The sequence below is a fragment of the Oncorhynchus gorbuscha genome, unplaced genomic scaffold (genome assembly GCF_021184085.1).
Source record: "Oncorhynchus gorbuscha isolate QuinsamMale2020 ecotype Even-year unplaced genomic scaffold, OgorEven_v1.0 Un_scaffold_28:::fragment_2:::debris, whole genome shotgun sequence".
NCBI classification, from domain to species: domain Eukaryota; kingdom Metazoa; phylum Chordata; class Actinopteri; order Salmoniformes; family Salmonidae; genus Oncorhynchus; species Oncorhynchus gorbuscha.
In genome coordinates this window covers 86765-101310 of record NW_025745143.1, presented here as the reverse complement: position 1 = coordinate 101310, position 14546 = coordinate 86765, and the positions used below count along the sequence as shown (strand labels likewise).

Sequence of the window (14546 nt, the reverse complement as noted above, 5' to 3'; positions counted from 1 at the left end):
CCTTCATTCTCTGTACGTAGGCAATGTCTTTAGAGAGGCCCAGCTATACAATGTCAGGTTTTCCTCACCATAGCAACAAACATAGAAAAATACATCTATTTCAGTTACCAAGTGTGGAGTAGCAGCACTTAAATGCAGACCCCCCCTAATTCAATGTGAATGTGTTATCAGAGATCGGGCCATTCACTCCCAGCATACAGGATATGGCTGGGTTCCACCCCCGTAATGAATGAGGGTGACATTTCTTCATTGGTGTGTGTTTACTTACAAGGTGTTGGCTGCCCTGGGCCTGAGGATGGGAAGGTAGCCAGTGGAAACATGCACAACACTGCACGCCCAATCGAGCTAAAACAAAGTGCCTTGTAGAACAGGCCTGGTGAGAACTGATTGAGAGAGTCAGATCAAAAAATGTTGTTTCCTCTGGCAACGGATGGAGCCTTGAACAGCATTGCTAATCATAGCAAAGCAGGGGATCTGTTCGACATTGCAGGTTCGTGGGTCACACAATCGCAATTACCGAAGTCTAGTTGTGTAGCCTGAATACATGCTGCCCTAATAGCGGTAGCCGTGAAAAGACTACTCTTAGAAAACAACTAGTCTTGACGAGACTATGCGATTTTGGAAAAGAACACATTCCTTTGAGAGAAAAAAAACTCTAAAAACCCCTGAGCCAAAAAAGGCAAAAGCCAACGAAGGTGCAAACACAGCAGTAACAGCCGTAATGTAAATCCAAGCATTATGTCATGTCATATGGCATCAGGTTGGTGGCAGTGGCACGGTGACGTATACCCTACTGACCTCCTATGGCTCACATAGGGTGATTATGACCGTGTGCCACTCCAGTTTGGCACCAGCAGTACAAAGGCTTTAGTGTAATAGCTTTCCCTTTCGTCTCTCCATCCATCCTGCCGATGACACGCGCGACCCCATCTTCCCTTTTAGAGGTATATAGGCTGGCAACCGGAACCAGTCTGCAGCCGGAGCCACTCTCTTGTGGGGGTGGGAGGGGGGGGGGCACTATCAATAGGTGGCAGGGGTTCAAGAGTACTTACACGAGACTCACAATGGGGTCAGCAAGTTACATTTCAAAGCACATGTTATTGAAGCTGGACACAATATCAGTGCTGTCAATATGGAGCAGCTAGAGAGATTGGGGGGGGGGGGTGTTGCAGGATACTGTGATGGTATACACTGTATCAGTCTCGCGCTGTCACAATTGTTTTGTTTAAGGTATTTCAAACAGGGGGAGCAGACTCGTTAAGGGCAAGTCAATAAAGTAGAACCAGAAAGCTGCGAGTGTATCAGAAAACGTGTAGTAGTTGTTCACGTCTGATGGACTAGGGACTAGACAAGCATTTAATGCATATGTATAATCTAGGCAATTCAAGCATTGTTATATTCAGTTTTGCTATGGTTATTTTATGATGAGCCAGGGTGCATGCATAATATGGAAATGCATATAGTTTAATGTAACAGCAATATAAATTCAAGAGGTACATTTTTTAAAGGATTTATTGGCAGAGATTACATTTAAAAATGATATCACTTAAAATACCGCAATCTCGGATGAAAACATATTTGAGCATGTATTTATTATTTACTGTTAGGCTACATATCCATTATGTCATGAGTTGGCTTTTGCACAGTATTTGCATCCAACCCGTTCATTAGTTTGTACGTTGCAGTACAAAGGATCCAAAAAAAAACTGGACTCCGGTAAGGTGCTTCAAAGCAAAATGTTTTGTCATAACTGTGGCACAATGCCAAAACGTGTAACAGGAGAGAGTCGCCTACTGTGAAGATTTAACAGACAGTTATCTCTGGCTGCGAGAGAACAGATTTACATTTTTCAACGCGCAAAAAAAGACTCGCTGTTATTGCAACATGGAACAGGTGTGTGTGTGTGTGTGTGTGTGTGTGTGTGTGTGTGTGTGTGTGTGTGTGTGTGTGTGTGTGTGTGTGTGTGTGTGTGTGTGTGTGTGTGTGTGTGTGTGTGTGTGTGTGTGTGTGTGTGTGTGTGTGTGTGTGTGTGTGTGTGTGTGTCCGCGCGTGCGTGTGTGAGAGAGATTCCAGGAAAGAGGGGGTGAGTGTGAGAATGAGAGAGCGCGTTCGTGCGTGTGTGCGTGGGGAAGGGGGTGTCATAGGTTACATTCGTGTTTTTTGAAGAAGCAGTTGCAGTTACATAGACCCTTACGAATGTTACCTGTGAAACAATATGCACTAACACATACCTAGCCATCCATCCAAATAACCCACATGAAACGCTGTTAGGCCGATATCAAATAATCATGTGACAGGCGTGGCCATGGAATGTTAACGTTATAATAGCCCATTTACAGGTTACAGGTTTATCAGACCCTATAATTATTTGTGCATCAGCAAATGTGAAATGTACCTGATGATGATCGATGAGTATCCTCTCTTCTCCCTTATGCGGGCTCTCGGGCCACAGGTGATAGCTGGAGCCGTAGTTAGGGCTGCTCTTGCTGCTACTGCCAGTCGCAGACGAGTTCCCTCCGTACGGCTGCGTTGGTGAGTTTACACGAGAGTCGCGGCAATGGTGCTGCGGCTGGTTGGGGTGCTGTGGCTGGTTGGGGTGCTGTGGCTGGTTGGCTTGGTTTGTCCTACTTGGCTTATTGCGGTCTTGGTCACAGTGCTGCGGACAACCCTGTGCGTCTTGCTGATGCTGTTGCAGCAGTGTTGCCTGGTTATTCCGACAGAGCTCTCCTGAACCGTTGGCGCAGTAGTATACAGGGAAGCTGCTCCCCACCAGTAGCTGTTGTTGAGCTCGCAATTGTGGGAGTTGCTGTAGCTGCTGCAGGTCTTGAGTCTGGGACTCGAATGCTCGCCGATTTGCCTCGATTGACTCACATACATTTATAGTGCGCCCCTTCTGTGAGTTTGCTCGGGTTGTTTCAGGGGAGGGGTCCCTGTGTTGGAGTCTGCTGTGCTGCTGCTGCTGTTGCTGCAACAACTGCTTCTGGTCTCGGTGCCCTCCTCCTTCTCCTCCCCGGTAGCGTTCCACGTTGCTCGCCTGTTGATAATTGTCACTGCTTTGCAAATGATCCCCGTGATTAGATTCCTGCAAAAACAGCAGAGAGGACGACGGCGGCAAAGATGGGGAGGGCTGCGGCGGGTGAGCGAGGGGTTGGCGCTGGCGCTGGTGAGAAAGGCTCGCCTCCTCGGAAAAATTGCAGTGGTAGCTCTGAAAAAAAGGCTGCTCCGACTGCGGCTGGGAACCGGCTGCGGCCCGAAGGTTATGCTGTAGGTGCGCTGGCTGCCCGGCGGGTTCACAGACCCGGTGTGAAGGTCGCTGGGCGATGTCGTAGCTTGTCAGAGGCGGGGGGTCGCCGTGCTGCGGCTGACAGGCATGGATACCTCTTCGAGAGGGCTTGCTCAGACAAGGCAGTTGGTGGTGGTTCAGGTAGTGCGAGGTGGTAGTCGAACGCTCTCTGAAAGACGGAGGCGGGGGCGGCAGACTGAAAACTGGAGCGACTGGGTTTGGGTCTTGGCTCTGCACGCTGCCTCGCTCTTCGTCGGGGATTTGGTGCTGATAGACAGCTCCCGCGTATCGATGCCTCATCCCCTTAATAGCCGCGTCTTACTGTGGATGCTCCTTTGCCTTGTATAGCTCGGACACCCGTTCATTGCGATCAGTCCCAGCAGAATAGAGCCGACTCGTCTCATTGGTAGGTTTGACCAGGACCTGCCTTAAAACGTCACCGTACGGCCAAAACACCGCCTTCGTTAGAATATTGGTTGCCACATATGCACACATGTTAGTGTATAGAGCCTCAACGACAACAATGCGCGCAACTGATTTAGTTGATGCGACAACCAAATGGGGATGAAAGTGTTAAGATCATTTGCAGGCATGATCTATATGGCCAATAATTTATAAACGCATTGGATCTTGACTATCGAATATCCACTGTTGCCACAACCACCATGCATGTCATCTGGCGATCACTTTTCCTCCAACTGAATCTGCTTTAGCTGTCTACCCTGAGAGCTATAACATAACTAGGCTTAGCCTACTCGGTTGTGTCACTACTCGGTCTATAGGTCTATAATACGAGGTTCTAGGATAGGATAAGTAATCCTTCTCACCCCCCCCCCCTTTAAGATTTAGATGCACTATTGTAAAGTGACTGTTCTACTGGATGTCATAAGGTGAATGCACCAATTTGTAAGTCGCTCTGGATAAGAGCGTCTGCTAAATGACTTAAATGTAAATGTAAATGTTCTATAAAACTCTACTTCCAACCACTCATCATAAGCATGAACTGAAAGGCCCAATTAAAAAGTAATGTAATGTAACACCTCAATAGACTTCACATACTTGGTCCATAGAGTCCATTCGAGAAACTTGTTTTTAATAATGGTCGAAAACCCTCTCCTATCTTATCGTTGAGACTTGCAGGTCAGTGTTTAATATTTCATCAAGAGTAGACATGGTTTTGGATTACCAGGCAGAAAAAAAATCGGCATGATATCATGCACAGCCTGTATGGTTGAGCACAACAAAATGTGCAACCATAAGAGGTGCTCAGAAGGCCTATGTAAAAACACTGTAGCTGCTGTCGGATTGCATTACACACAAAGCATAATGATATCAAAGCATTTGGTTGTCTGGCAACATGGTAGGATTTGTTGTGCAGGCCATTTTAAGACAACCTGCCGATAGATCCGAGGGAGGGAAAGAGCGAGGGCGTGAGCGAGGGAGAGGGGAAGGGCAAAGAGGGGGAGAGCGCTGCCCAAGCTTCTGAAAGAGATAGCTGGTGAGCAAGCGACAAAAATACTCACCAGTGGCGGTTCGAGCTTGTGTGCCCCCCCCCCTTCAGCCCCCCCCCAACAAAAAAATAAGTACCATCCTATAATACACAAATAGAATAACACACTTATAAAGAAGAGAACCTGATTATTACACTACTAATTGCATTAGTACTGTACAAAGCTATAGGTGTGCTATTTGATAGATTCCCCCGCTTCCCCTTCCTCGGGCTTCCAGTGGGGAGACCTGAGGTCAACCTAGCCCCCCCCCTCCCTCCCTATCTCGTTCTTCTGAGTGGGAAAGGCATGATGTCATTAATGTGACGTGCAAATGAGCGATATAAAACCAATTGTGCAAATGTCACCATTCAGAATATGTTTTTAAATTGTTTAAATGTTATTGTTATTACTATTATTTATTTGTTCGTGTGGGTGCCCTGTGCCGTCCTGTGCAAGATCCCGCCCTGGATGGCTGCCCATGTTGCCTATACCTAAATCCTCCACTGCAACTAACTGAAGGACAGCGATCAAGGAGGGTGGAAAGGGAGGAGAGGGGGAAACCCAAAATTATATGAGAATGATGATCTGTGTTTACGACAAAAAAAAGGAGGGGGTAGTGGTTCACTATCCATTTCGAAGGGGAAAAACACATTTCAAAATAAAACTGACAATAGCCTATAGGCCTAACTTTATAAAACTGACATAAGTCATAAAACTAAAAAATGACATACATTCGGAGTACTTCTTAATAAGTAATACTTTCCAAAGCTGGCTCAGCCATTTTGAGTTGATGGGCCTCAGACTGCAGATGTAGACCCTTTCTGTCATGTTTTGTCTTATATTGTCTTGTCATTTTGCTTTTCCTTCTGTTCGTTTTCCCCCTGCTGGTCTTTTTAGGTTCGTTCCCCTTTTTCTCTCTCCCTTCCTCTCTCTCTTCTCTCTATCATTCCGTTCCTGCTCCCAGCTGTTCCTATTCCCCTAATCAATCATTTAGTCTTCCCACACCTGTTCCCTATCTTTTCCCCTGATTAGAGTCCCTATTTCTCCCCTTGTTTTCCGTTTCTGCCCTGTCGGATCCTTGTATATTGTTCACCGTGCTGTGTCTTTGTATCGCCCTGTCGTGTCGTGTTTCCCTCAGATGCTGCGTGGTGAGCAGGTGTCTGAGTCTGCTACGGTCAAGTGCCTTCCCGAGGCAACCTGCAGTTTATTATCGAGTCTCCAGTCAGTTCTCGTGATTACGAGTGGTATTGTTTCTTATGCTTTATTTACCGCTCCGAATTGTCTAGGAGTATTGCTATTTCCTTAAACTGGATTAAAGACTCTGTTTTCGCCAAGTCGCTTTTGGGTCCTCATTCACCTGCATAACACTTTCGTCAATAGTTGGGGGGAAGGCTTAGGTACACTCTGTTTTATAGCTCCTGTGAAAGACTGAAGGAATTTGGAGTAGCCCTGGCCAGCATCACATTAGAAACCTGATCATTTTCATTAAGTAATTGGTCGTTGTGACCTGTGTGGGTTCCTTGGCAAGATGGAGTTTCATTTGGTCGTTTGGGATGCAATGTTACTGCTGCCATGTAAATAATTAAATCAAACTTTACAACTCTTACACAAACACAAACGTCCACGAACACGAGTGTTAACACACACAAGCACAAGAGTGCGCATTCCAAAACACACACACACACTCGCTCGCACGCACACACACTCACTCACTCACACAGACACTCCGCTCCTCCCACCCTCTCTCTCTAGAAAAAAAGACTGGCATGCCTATTTAATTCCTCTTGGATTTAGCCCACATACCAGAACCCATCCTTCTTAGCTTGACTATTTGCATTAGGAAGCATGTTGTGTGTCTAGCCTTGGTGACATCCCATAAGTAATACTGTGGAAGCTCAGTGACATATAAATGGTAGTGTAGAGAACATGGGTGAGGGGAAGCAGTTATACCACACAGGAAGCAGATAAGAAGACCGTAATCACAGATTAAGTTGTATATACACTGAACCAAAATGGAAACACAACATGTAAAGTGTTGGTCCCATGTTTCATGAGCTTGAGGCCCATTATCGTGCCGTTCATCCGCCACCATCACCTCATATCTCAGCATGATAATGTGTTGCCCTGTGTCGCAAGGATCTGTTCACAATTCCTGGAAGCTGAAAATGTCCTAGTTCTTCCATGACCTGCATGCTCACCAGACATGTCACCAATTGAACCATTTGGGATGCCCTGGATTGACATATAAGACAGTGTGTTCCAGTTCCCACCAATATCCAGCAACTTTGCACACAGTGGTGGAAAAAGTATCCAATTGTCATACTTGAGTAAAAGTAAAGATACCTTAATAGAAAATTACTCAAGTGAAAGTGAAAGTCACCCAGTAAAATACTACTTGAGTAAAAGTCTAAAAGTATTTGGTTTTAAATATACTTAAGTAAATGTAGTAAATGTAATTGCTAAAATATACTTAACTATTAAAAGTACAAATAATTTCAAATTCCTTATATAATGCAAACCAGATGGCACCATGTTGTTGTTTTTTGATTGTCTTACGGATAGCCAGGGGCACACTCCAACATCATTTACAAACAAAGTATGTGTTTCTTGAGTCCGCCAGATCAGAGGCAGAAGGGATGCCCAGGGATGTTCTCTTGATAGGTGTGTGAATTAAACCCTTTTCCTGTCCTGCTAAGCATTCAAAATGTAATGAGTACTTTTGGATTTCAGGGAAATGTATGGAGTAAAAAGTACATCATTTTCTTTAGGGATGTAGTGGAGTAAAAGTAAAAGTAGTCAAAAATATAAATAGTAAAGTACAGATACCCAAAAAAAACTACTTAAGTAGTACTTTAAAGTATTTTTAATTAAGTACTTTATACCACTGTTTGCACAGCCATTGGAAGAGGAGTGGGACAACATTCCACAGGCCACAATCAACAGCCTGATCGACTCTGCAAAGCAGATGTGTCACGCTGAGATAAATTGTGGTCACACCAGATACTGACCGTTGCACCAACAGATGCATATCTGTATTCCCAGTCATGAAATCCACAGATTAGGGCCTAATGAATTTATTTCAATTTAATGATTTCCTTATATGAACTGTAACTCAGTAAAATCTTTCAAATTGTTGCATGTTGTGTTCCTATTTTTTTCAGTATAATAAGAGCAGGTGCAGGTTAGAGAAAATCAAACACATTCTATTGAGTAGAGGGGAAATGGAAACTATGTTGTGCTGTGGTCAATGAAGTCAACAAAAATAAGGATTCAACTACAATAGTGAGGATACAGGGGAAATAGTAATGTTGTATGCATAAAGGCACATCTTCTGTGTGTATAACCTGTAGGTATGCCCTATTGCATTCTGTAATAAAGATAGCATTTTCATTACGACCCCAACCCGCCAATGTCTCGTCAGACTCAACACCTATGCATGTGTAGCATGACATGATTTGGTTAAACAGTGCACACTCTGTGCCTGTCTGTTCTCTGAGTCCAACAGGCTCTGTGTGAATCTATCCATGTGTAATGAGAGTTGCCTTCTCCCTCGTATTCTCTTTGTGCTCACTGTGGGAAGCGGTGGAGCCGACAGCTGTTGTGGAAACAGGAGAGCAAGAAGAGCCTGTGTTGGGAGGTTGTACTTTTTACATTTAAAGAGACAAGCCGTGTTTCAAATAAATCCCTGCTCCTCTGCCTTATATGGAGGGGAGTTCTCATGTGGTGGACAGGAGCGACGGCCATCTTGGATTGCTGTCTGTCAATTCAAAGCAACTTCGTACGACTTCACTCGAGTGCGATGACTAACAATGGTGATTCTTACAAGCCGTGAGGAGGCGAGGGTCCTTGGTGCAATGTTATGACACACAGGGGAGGTGACATCCAATAGAAGTGATGCATTTGTACAGCATTGCCAATAGCATGATAAATGACCCCTGAACTCAGAGATATGAGACAGTGACTCATACAGGCCTGCCAATCACACACCACACAGAGAGAGAGAGAGAGAGAAAGAGAGAGAGAATGAGAGGCATACCCTAGCATTTTCACATGTATTACATGTTAACACCACCCTTTCACATGTGAGGAGAATAACATGTTGTTTTCACCTCACATGTGAATTGTGTTTTCACATGCGAAATTTGCATTTTCACAGGTTAAAAACTTTCGTGAAAAATCGGATATGCAGTTTCCCATGTGAAAAACATTCTCATGCGAAAATCCTACTTTCACATGTGGAATTGCAAGTTCACAAGTGAAAATCAATCATGTGAAAATCTAACTTTCACATGTGTAATTACATTTTTGGGGAGTTGGTTAATGGATCACATTCAACTGGCAACATAGTTCTGCTGTGTAAAGGTCACTGCCTGTTAAAGGGGCAATCCTTAGTTGCTTACATACACGTTTGGCTTATAAATTAATAATATGAAGCCACGGAACCTTTAGGAATAAAATGTATAAATGTCTTTATGAGCTTAGTTCAACTGTCGTAACCCATCAGAAGCCAAGGCATAAGCTTGTTTTACCCCTATGTTTGTAAACAAAGTAAATGTAAAGCACCACTGTATAGCCTAAACACATGTTTAAACCATGCATGGGCAGTACTTGTATGCATAGCGTGGTCTATGGATTTGAGAGTGGTTGCATTTCTCCAGCCCCATCCCTCAGCTTTACTGAAACTGTGGCGGGGAGAAGACTCAACACTTGTAATTCCTGCGACCAGGAAAGAGGGGACAGAGCAGAGGGCGCGGAGCAGAAGTTGGAGGCAGGTCTAAGTAAGCTGACCCTAACAATAACACACCCACTGCATCCTGGGAACGACGACTCCAAGGATGACCCCAAGACGACCTCCAGCTCCGCCACTACAACACATATTCCCAACCTTACCATCCTCCAGACCAACAGCGCCTAACGGACAGACAACTTCACCTCTTACCCTTGACCCTTGAGTCATGACCTTTAAGCCTAAACTCTAACTGAGTGTTTCTATGAACTTCAGTAACATTACAATGTGTTTTATTCACTCCAGGGACAAATCTGAAATCACATCCTATTCCATGCATAGGAAATAAGGAATAGTGGCAATAGGGTGCCATTTTGGATCTTGCCCAGAACTGATCTGGAATAACATGGAAGGGGAAATAAACTTGGGGATTGTGGGGGATCATAGCCAGGCAAGTCTATTGTCTACACCTTAAAACACTCCAAACCAAGGAAGGGTGTAAAAGAGATATTGCTATGGCTGTGTCCCAATCTTCCAAAAATGGTGGACTTGCACAATCACTGTCATGGATTTAAAAGCTATTGATCGGTGTAAGCTGGGGGGAGTTTCCACTATTGTGACATGTTGGAATGATCCTGGAGAGAGATATGTAAATATGGCTGTTGAGCCCCCTGACTCCCCTGATCCCACAACGTGTGTGAGGGGCAGAGGTTACTGTGGTCTCAGTGCATGCGCGCGCGTGTGTGTGTGTGTGTGTGCGTGCGTGCGTGCGTGTGTGTGTCTGTGTGTGTGTGTGTGTCAGAGGAACAGCATGTTACTGCAGTTTTTCTCCCTCACATAGACTGACTGGGGTTGTTACTGCAGTTTTTCTCCCTCACATAGACTGACTGGGGTTGTTACTGCAGTTTTTCTGCCTCACATAGACTGACTGGGGTTGTTACTGCAGTTTTTCTCCCTCACATAGACTGACTGGGGTTGTTACTGCAGTTTTTCTCCCTCACATAGACTGACTGGGGTTGTTACTGCAGTTTTTCTCCCTCACATAGACTGACTGGGGTTGTTACTGCAGTTTTTCTCCCTCACATAGACTGACTGGGGTTGTTACTGCAGTTTTTCTCCCTCACATAGACTGACTGGGGTTGTTACTGCAGTTTTTCTCCCTCACATAGACTGACTGGGGTTGTTACTGCAGTTTTTCTGCCTCACATAGACTGACTGGGGTTGTTTGCAATTACTATGTGTTGTGCGTGTTTGTGTGTGTTGCTATGCGTGGTAGGTAGGGCGACAGTGTGTGTAGAGACTGTTTCAGTGCAGTTGTAGTGTTGGTGTATGACTCCTGTATGGTGTATGGGGAGAGTTCAGCCTGACTCCAGTAGAGAGAGTCTATATTTATGCTCTGTGTCTCTGACCTACACTATGTAAGTCGCTCTGGATAAGAGCGTCTGCTAAATGACTTAAATGTAAATGTAAATGTAATAGAGTAATAGCGTTATGAGATGCAATCCTCAAGTGAGTAAGCAATCTTTTTTTCTATTAATATCATGGAACATTCTGAAGGCGAGAAAAAATTTCATCGTATTGTAAACAAAAATAATGGTATCGAAAGCTTAACAAAAAGCCAAAAGTATTGATAGCAAAACAAAATATTGCAAGGAAATCCTTTCCAAATGCAAAAACAAATTAATTGTAAAAATCATTTTCAGTGATTATTTTTTATGATAATGCTATAAAATAACACGCTTCCTTCTTTCCTGCAATTTTCCCTGTCTTTAGTTATCTTACCCTGGCCTTTGCTTTCGCTGTATTTTTTCCAGTTTTGGCACATTCATTCCAGCGACATAGCGCCCTGCATCCCACTGCTGGTTTGCCTCTGAAGCGAAGCAGGGTCTGTCCCGGTTGTCCCTGGATGGTAAACCAGATGTAGCTGGAAGAACTAAAGAAAATATATATCACGTGTGAGAAAGAATGAATGAGGGAAAAACACGTGAAAAATGTACATGTATCCGAAAACCACGTGTCTGATTCATGTAAAAAAATAAATACATGTTTTGTAAGGGTAGACACCGTCGACCGTATAGATACTGGCAGGCAGCGGCACTGACAGCCGAGCGCCCAATGGTTGAATAGAATTCCTCTGACAGCTAGATCATCAGTTAGATTTGCTAAGGCTACTCAAATGACTAAGCATCCCGCCATCATTCAGGGCAAGGCAGGTACATGGCAAGCCGCTGTTAAATATCAGTTTGCGTGTTAGTATCCAAGCCCCCATAAATGAATGGACCGGCACTGGGTGGACAACTTTGATTAAGTGTTTTCCATTGCAGCCACAAAGAAGTGGGCCGCCGGATGATAAAGTGCCACATGCAGGCGGCAGCTGTAGTACAGCATGCTGGCGCCGGCTCAGCCAGATCAGATCCGTGTTAAAGGGATATTCTGAGGAGCATTCAAGTTCATACGCCACTGTGAAAGCGCAGTGAGAAAGAAAGCCTGTAACTGTTGCTGTTACGCCATGTTGTCATGCGCCAATGCAAAGATAAGGGACCAATAACCAGTTAGTTACCATGGCCGAGGGGAAGCCATCCTCCTCTCCACACTGCCTGAACGTGATCATGTCTTCTCATTAGGGGGGGGGGGGTACACCGTGGTAGGGTTGGTATGCCCGATGGCGGTATGAGGTTTTAAATGAATGGCTGGATGGAGGATGAGGGAGGGGTTATAGTTATTATGCAACACAGTGTGCGGTGCATGTCGACAAAGCAGAATGTACAGTACTCTAACAACGACACAGGAGCTTCCCCTGATGCTCATCATTTGACCCCCCTCCCCCAAGGAGCCAAATCATCAGATTCCCTCCACTGAGCCAATATTGTGGTCCCAGAGGAAGCAGGTTGGAGGGGCGGTTAAGGACAAGAGAATGGACATGTTGAATGGGATAAGGACAATGAAAGAGAAGGCCACTCTGAAGGGGGTGTGAAGCTTGTGATGTCAGAGATGGCCAGGAACGAGCTCGGTACACAACAGTGCTTTGAAAGTGTGTATTGGTAGAGAGTGTGTGTGGGTGGAGAGGTCTGTGTGGAATAGAGGGTATCTAGGTGAAATATGGAAATTAGAGGTATAAGAGAAACTCATCATTCATGCAAGGTTCAAAGACTCACCCGAGCCTCTCATCCCTTCAGAGCCACAACAGCAACACAAAGAAGGGAACTGACCACTGCAAGCAAGCACTTAGAACCGTGGAACCATATTGTTAGCTTGGCCATTGAAAGTAAACAACTGCCTTCCTGATTTAAGTGCTACACATGTACTCCCCTGTGCAAAATCATATGCCAAGCCTCTAGGTCAAAACATTGACTTTGTAACTGCTATCACAAATGTTCTTCTCTATTCAGCATAATTCTATGCATTTTCTTCATTTCACTATACTGTTATTCTAGTAAAAAAAATATATAATTGATCTCAATATCATGTGAGAGAAATAGCCGACCTGATTCGTCTGTGGGTTGTGCAGACTTCTCTTGGAGGAAGAAACATCAACGGAGATTATAAATGACAGTAAGAAAATCAATGATCATACTTAGATATAGTACTTTGGGTGTAGGCCTTTTAGGCTCTGCTGAAAGTGTTTTATTGTCTGTGCCAATTGGGGCTCTGGGTAAAATAACCAGATGAAATATTGTTGCCAAGCATGTTTGACTGTAACATTGGAATTGTAGCGTCATTGGTCAAATTATTCCCAACGTGGGTGTTTAATTTATTTTTTCTCTCTTGTATTTTTTTCCATGGCACTAGCTTGCGCCACTTGCATGTTTACGACAGACTTTCACTGCATAAACACATTTTTTTTAATTGTGGGGCTTGCGTGTCTCCATTATAAAGGATTATGTCCACCGTCCTGAAGTTAAATTAATTATAAATCCAATCCAAAAACCAAATATTTGACAGTGAAGATGGGTCTCTTAAAGAAATGCTGACAGTTGTTCCTCTTCTAAATTAATGCAGGGATTCCTGGTTCTATTTTTAGGTATTGGCGGTAGAGAGCCGTGCGCGGGGGGTGGGGAAGGGAGGAAGGGGAGCGGAGGTTCCCATGCAGGCAGGCAGACTCCAACTGCAGCACGAATACAAAGCTCCCCACGGCGAATCTTTGAATCGTGACCAGGTAACCGGATCAGAATTTAAAAACTGAAAAGTGTCATTTTCACAGAGCTTTTGTGTCTTTTGGCTGGCGACATTGCTCTCATTTTGCTCATGATAAAATGCTGAAATATGGTTGGTGTTGAAATGTCGAAAACAATTTAATTTTAACGCAGTATTTTGATGTAAATAACATCATTTTGGGGGGTTGACTGCAAGCCTGGCCTAATCGCCCAACATCAGTGCCTGACATCACTAATGCTCTTGTGGCTGAATGGAAACATGTACCTGCAGCAATGTACCAACATCTAGTGGAAAGCCTTCCCAGAAGAGTGGAGGCCGTATAGCAGCAAAGGGGGACCAACTCCATATTAATGCCCATGATTTTGGAATGAGATGTTCGATGAGCAGGAGTCCACATACTTTTGGTCATTTAGTGTATCTTGAATGTGAAAGGGACATCTTGCTGCAAATTAAATCATTTAAAAAAAATACATTTTTTTTTATTACAAATTCACTCGATTGGATACCTTAGTTTATTAAGTTCAAGCTTCAGGATCACTGAGTCTATAAGCAGAACTGAGGCTCAAAATTTTAATTAAAACCCCACAAGCCCCAAAAGAGCGTTCCATCCTGCACTTTGGAGAGAAGAAAATGGAGTGGAAGAAGAGGTCCAATGAGGTAAGGGATAAAACAGGAGGTAGCCTGATAGGGAGGAGGGGGGGAAACGGATTGTATTAGGAATGAGGGAGGAGAGAGATAGAAAGTGACAAGGGGGGGGGGGGGGGGGGAATTCAGATGTTCTGGTCGATAATACTGCCTTACATCCTATGAAAAACCCCAGATCCAATCTGGCCCCTGAATGTTTTTATCCTCTCCCCTTGGTAGGAGAGAGTATGTCGGGCTGCTGTGTGCT

General features: G+C 44.4%; 1 protein-coding gene across 1 annotated transcript in view; it reads right to left on the bottom strand.

Moving 5' to 3' along the window:
* The window catches only part of LOC124017584 (small conductance calcium-activated potassium channel protein 2-like), a 64172-nt gene extending 60496 nt beyond the window's left edge, over nt 1–3676 (bottom strand). The window contains exon 1 of the mRNA XM_046332782.1: nt 2396–3676. Coding sequence (XP_046188738.1) covers nt 2396–3583 — 1188 coding nt within the window. The 5' untranslated portion in view covers nt 3584–3676. The remainder of the gene's footprint in view (nt 1–2395) is intronic.
* Nucleotides 3677–14546: the final 10870 nt, after the last annotated feature.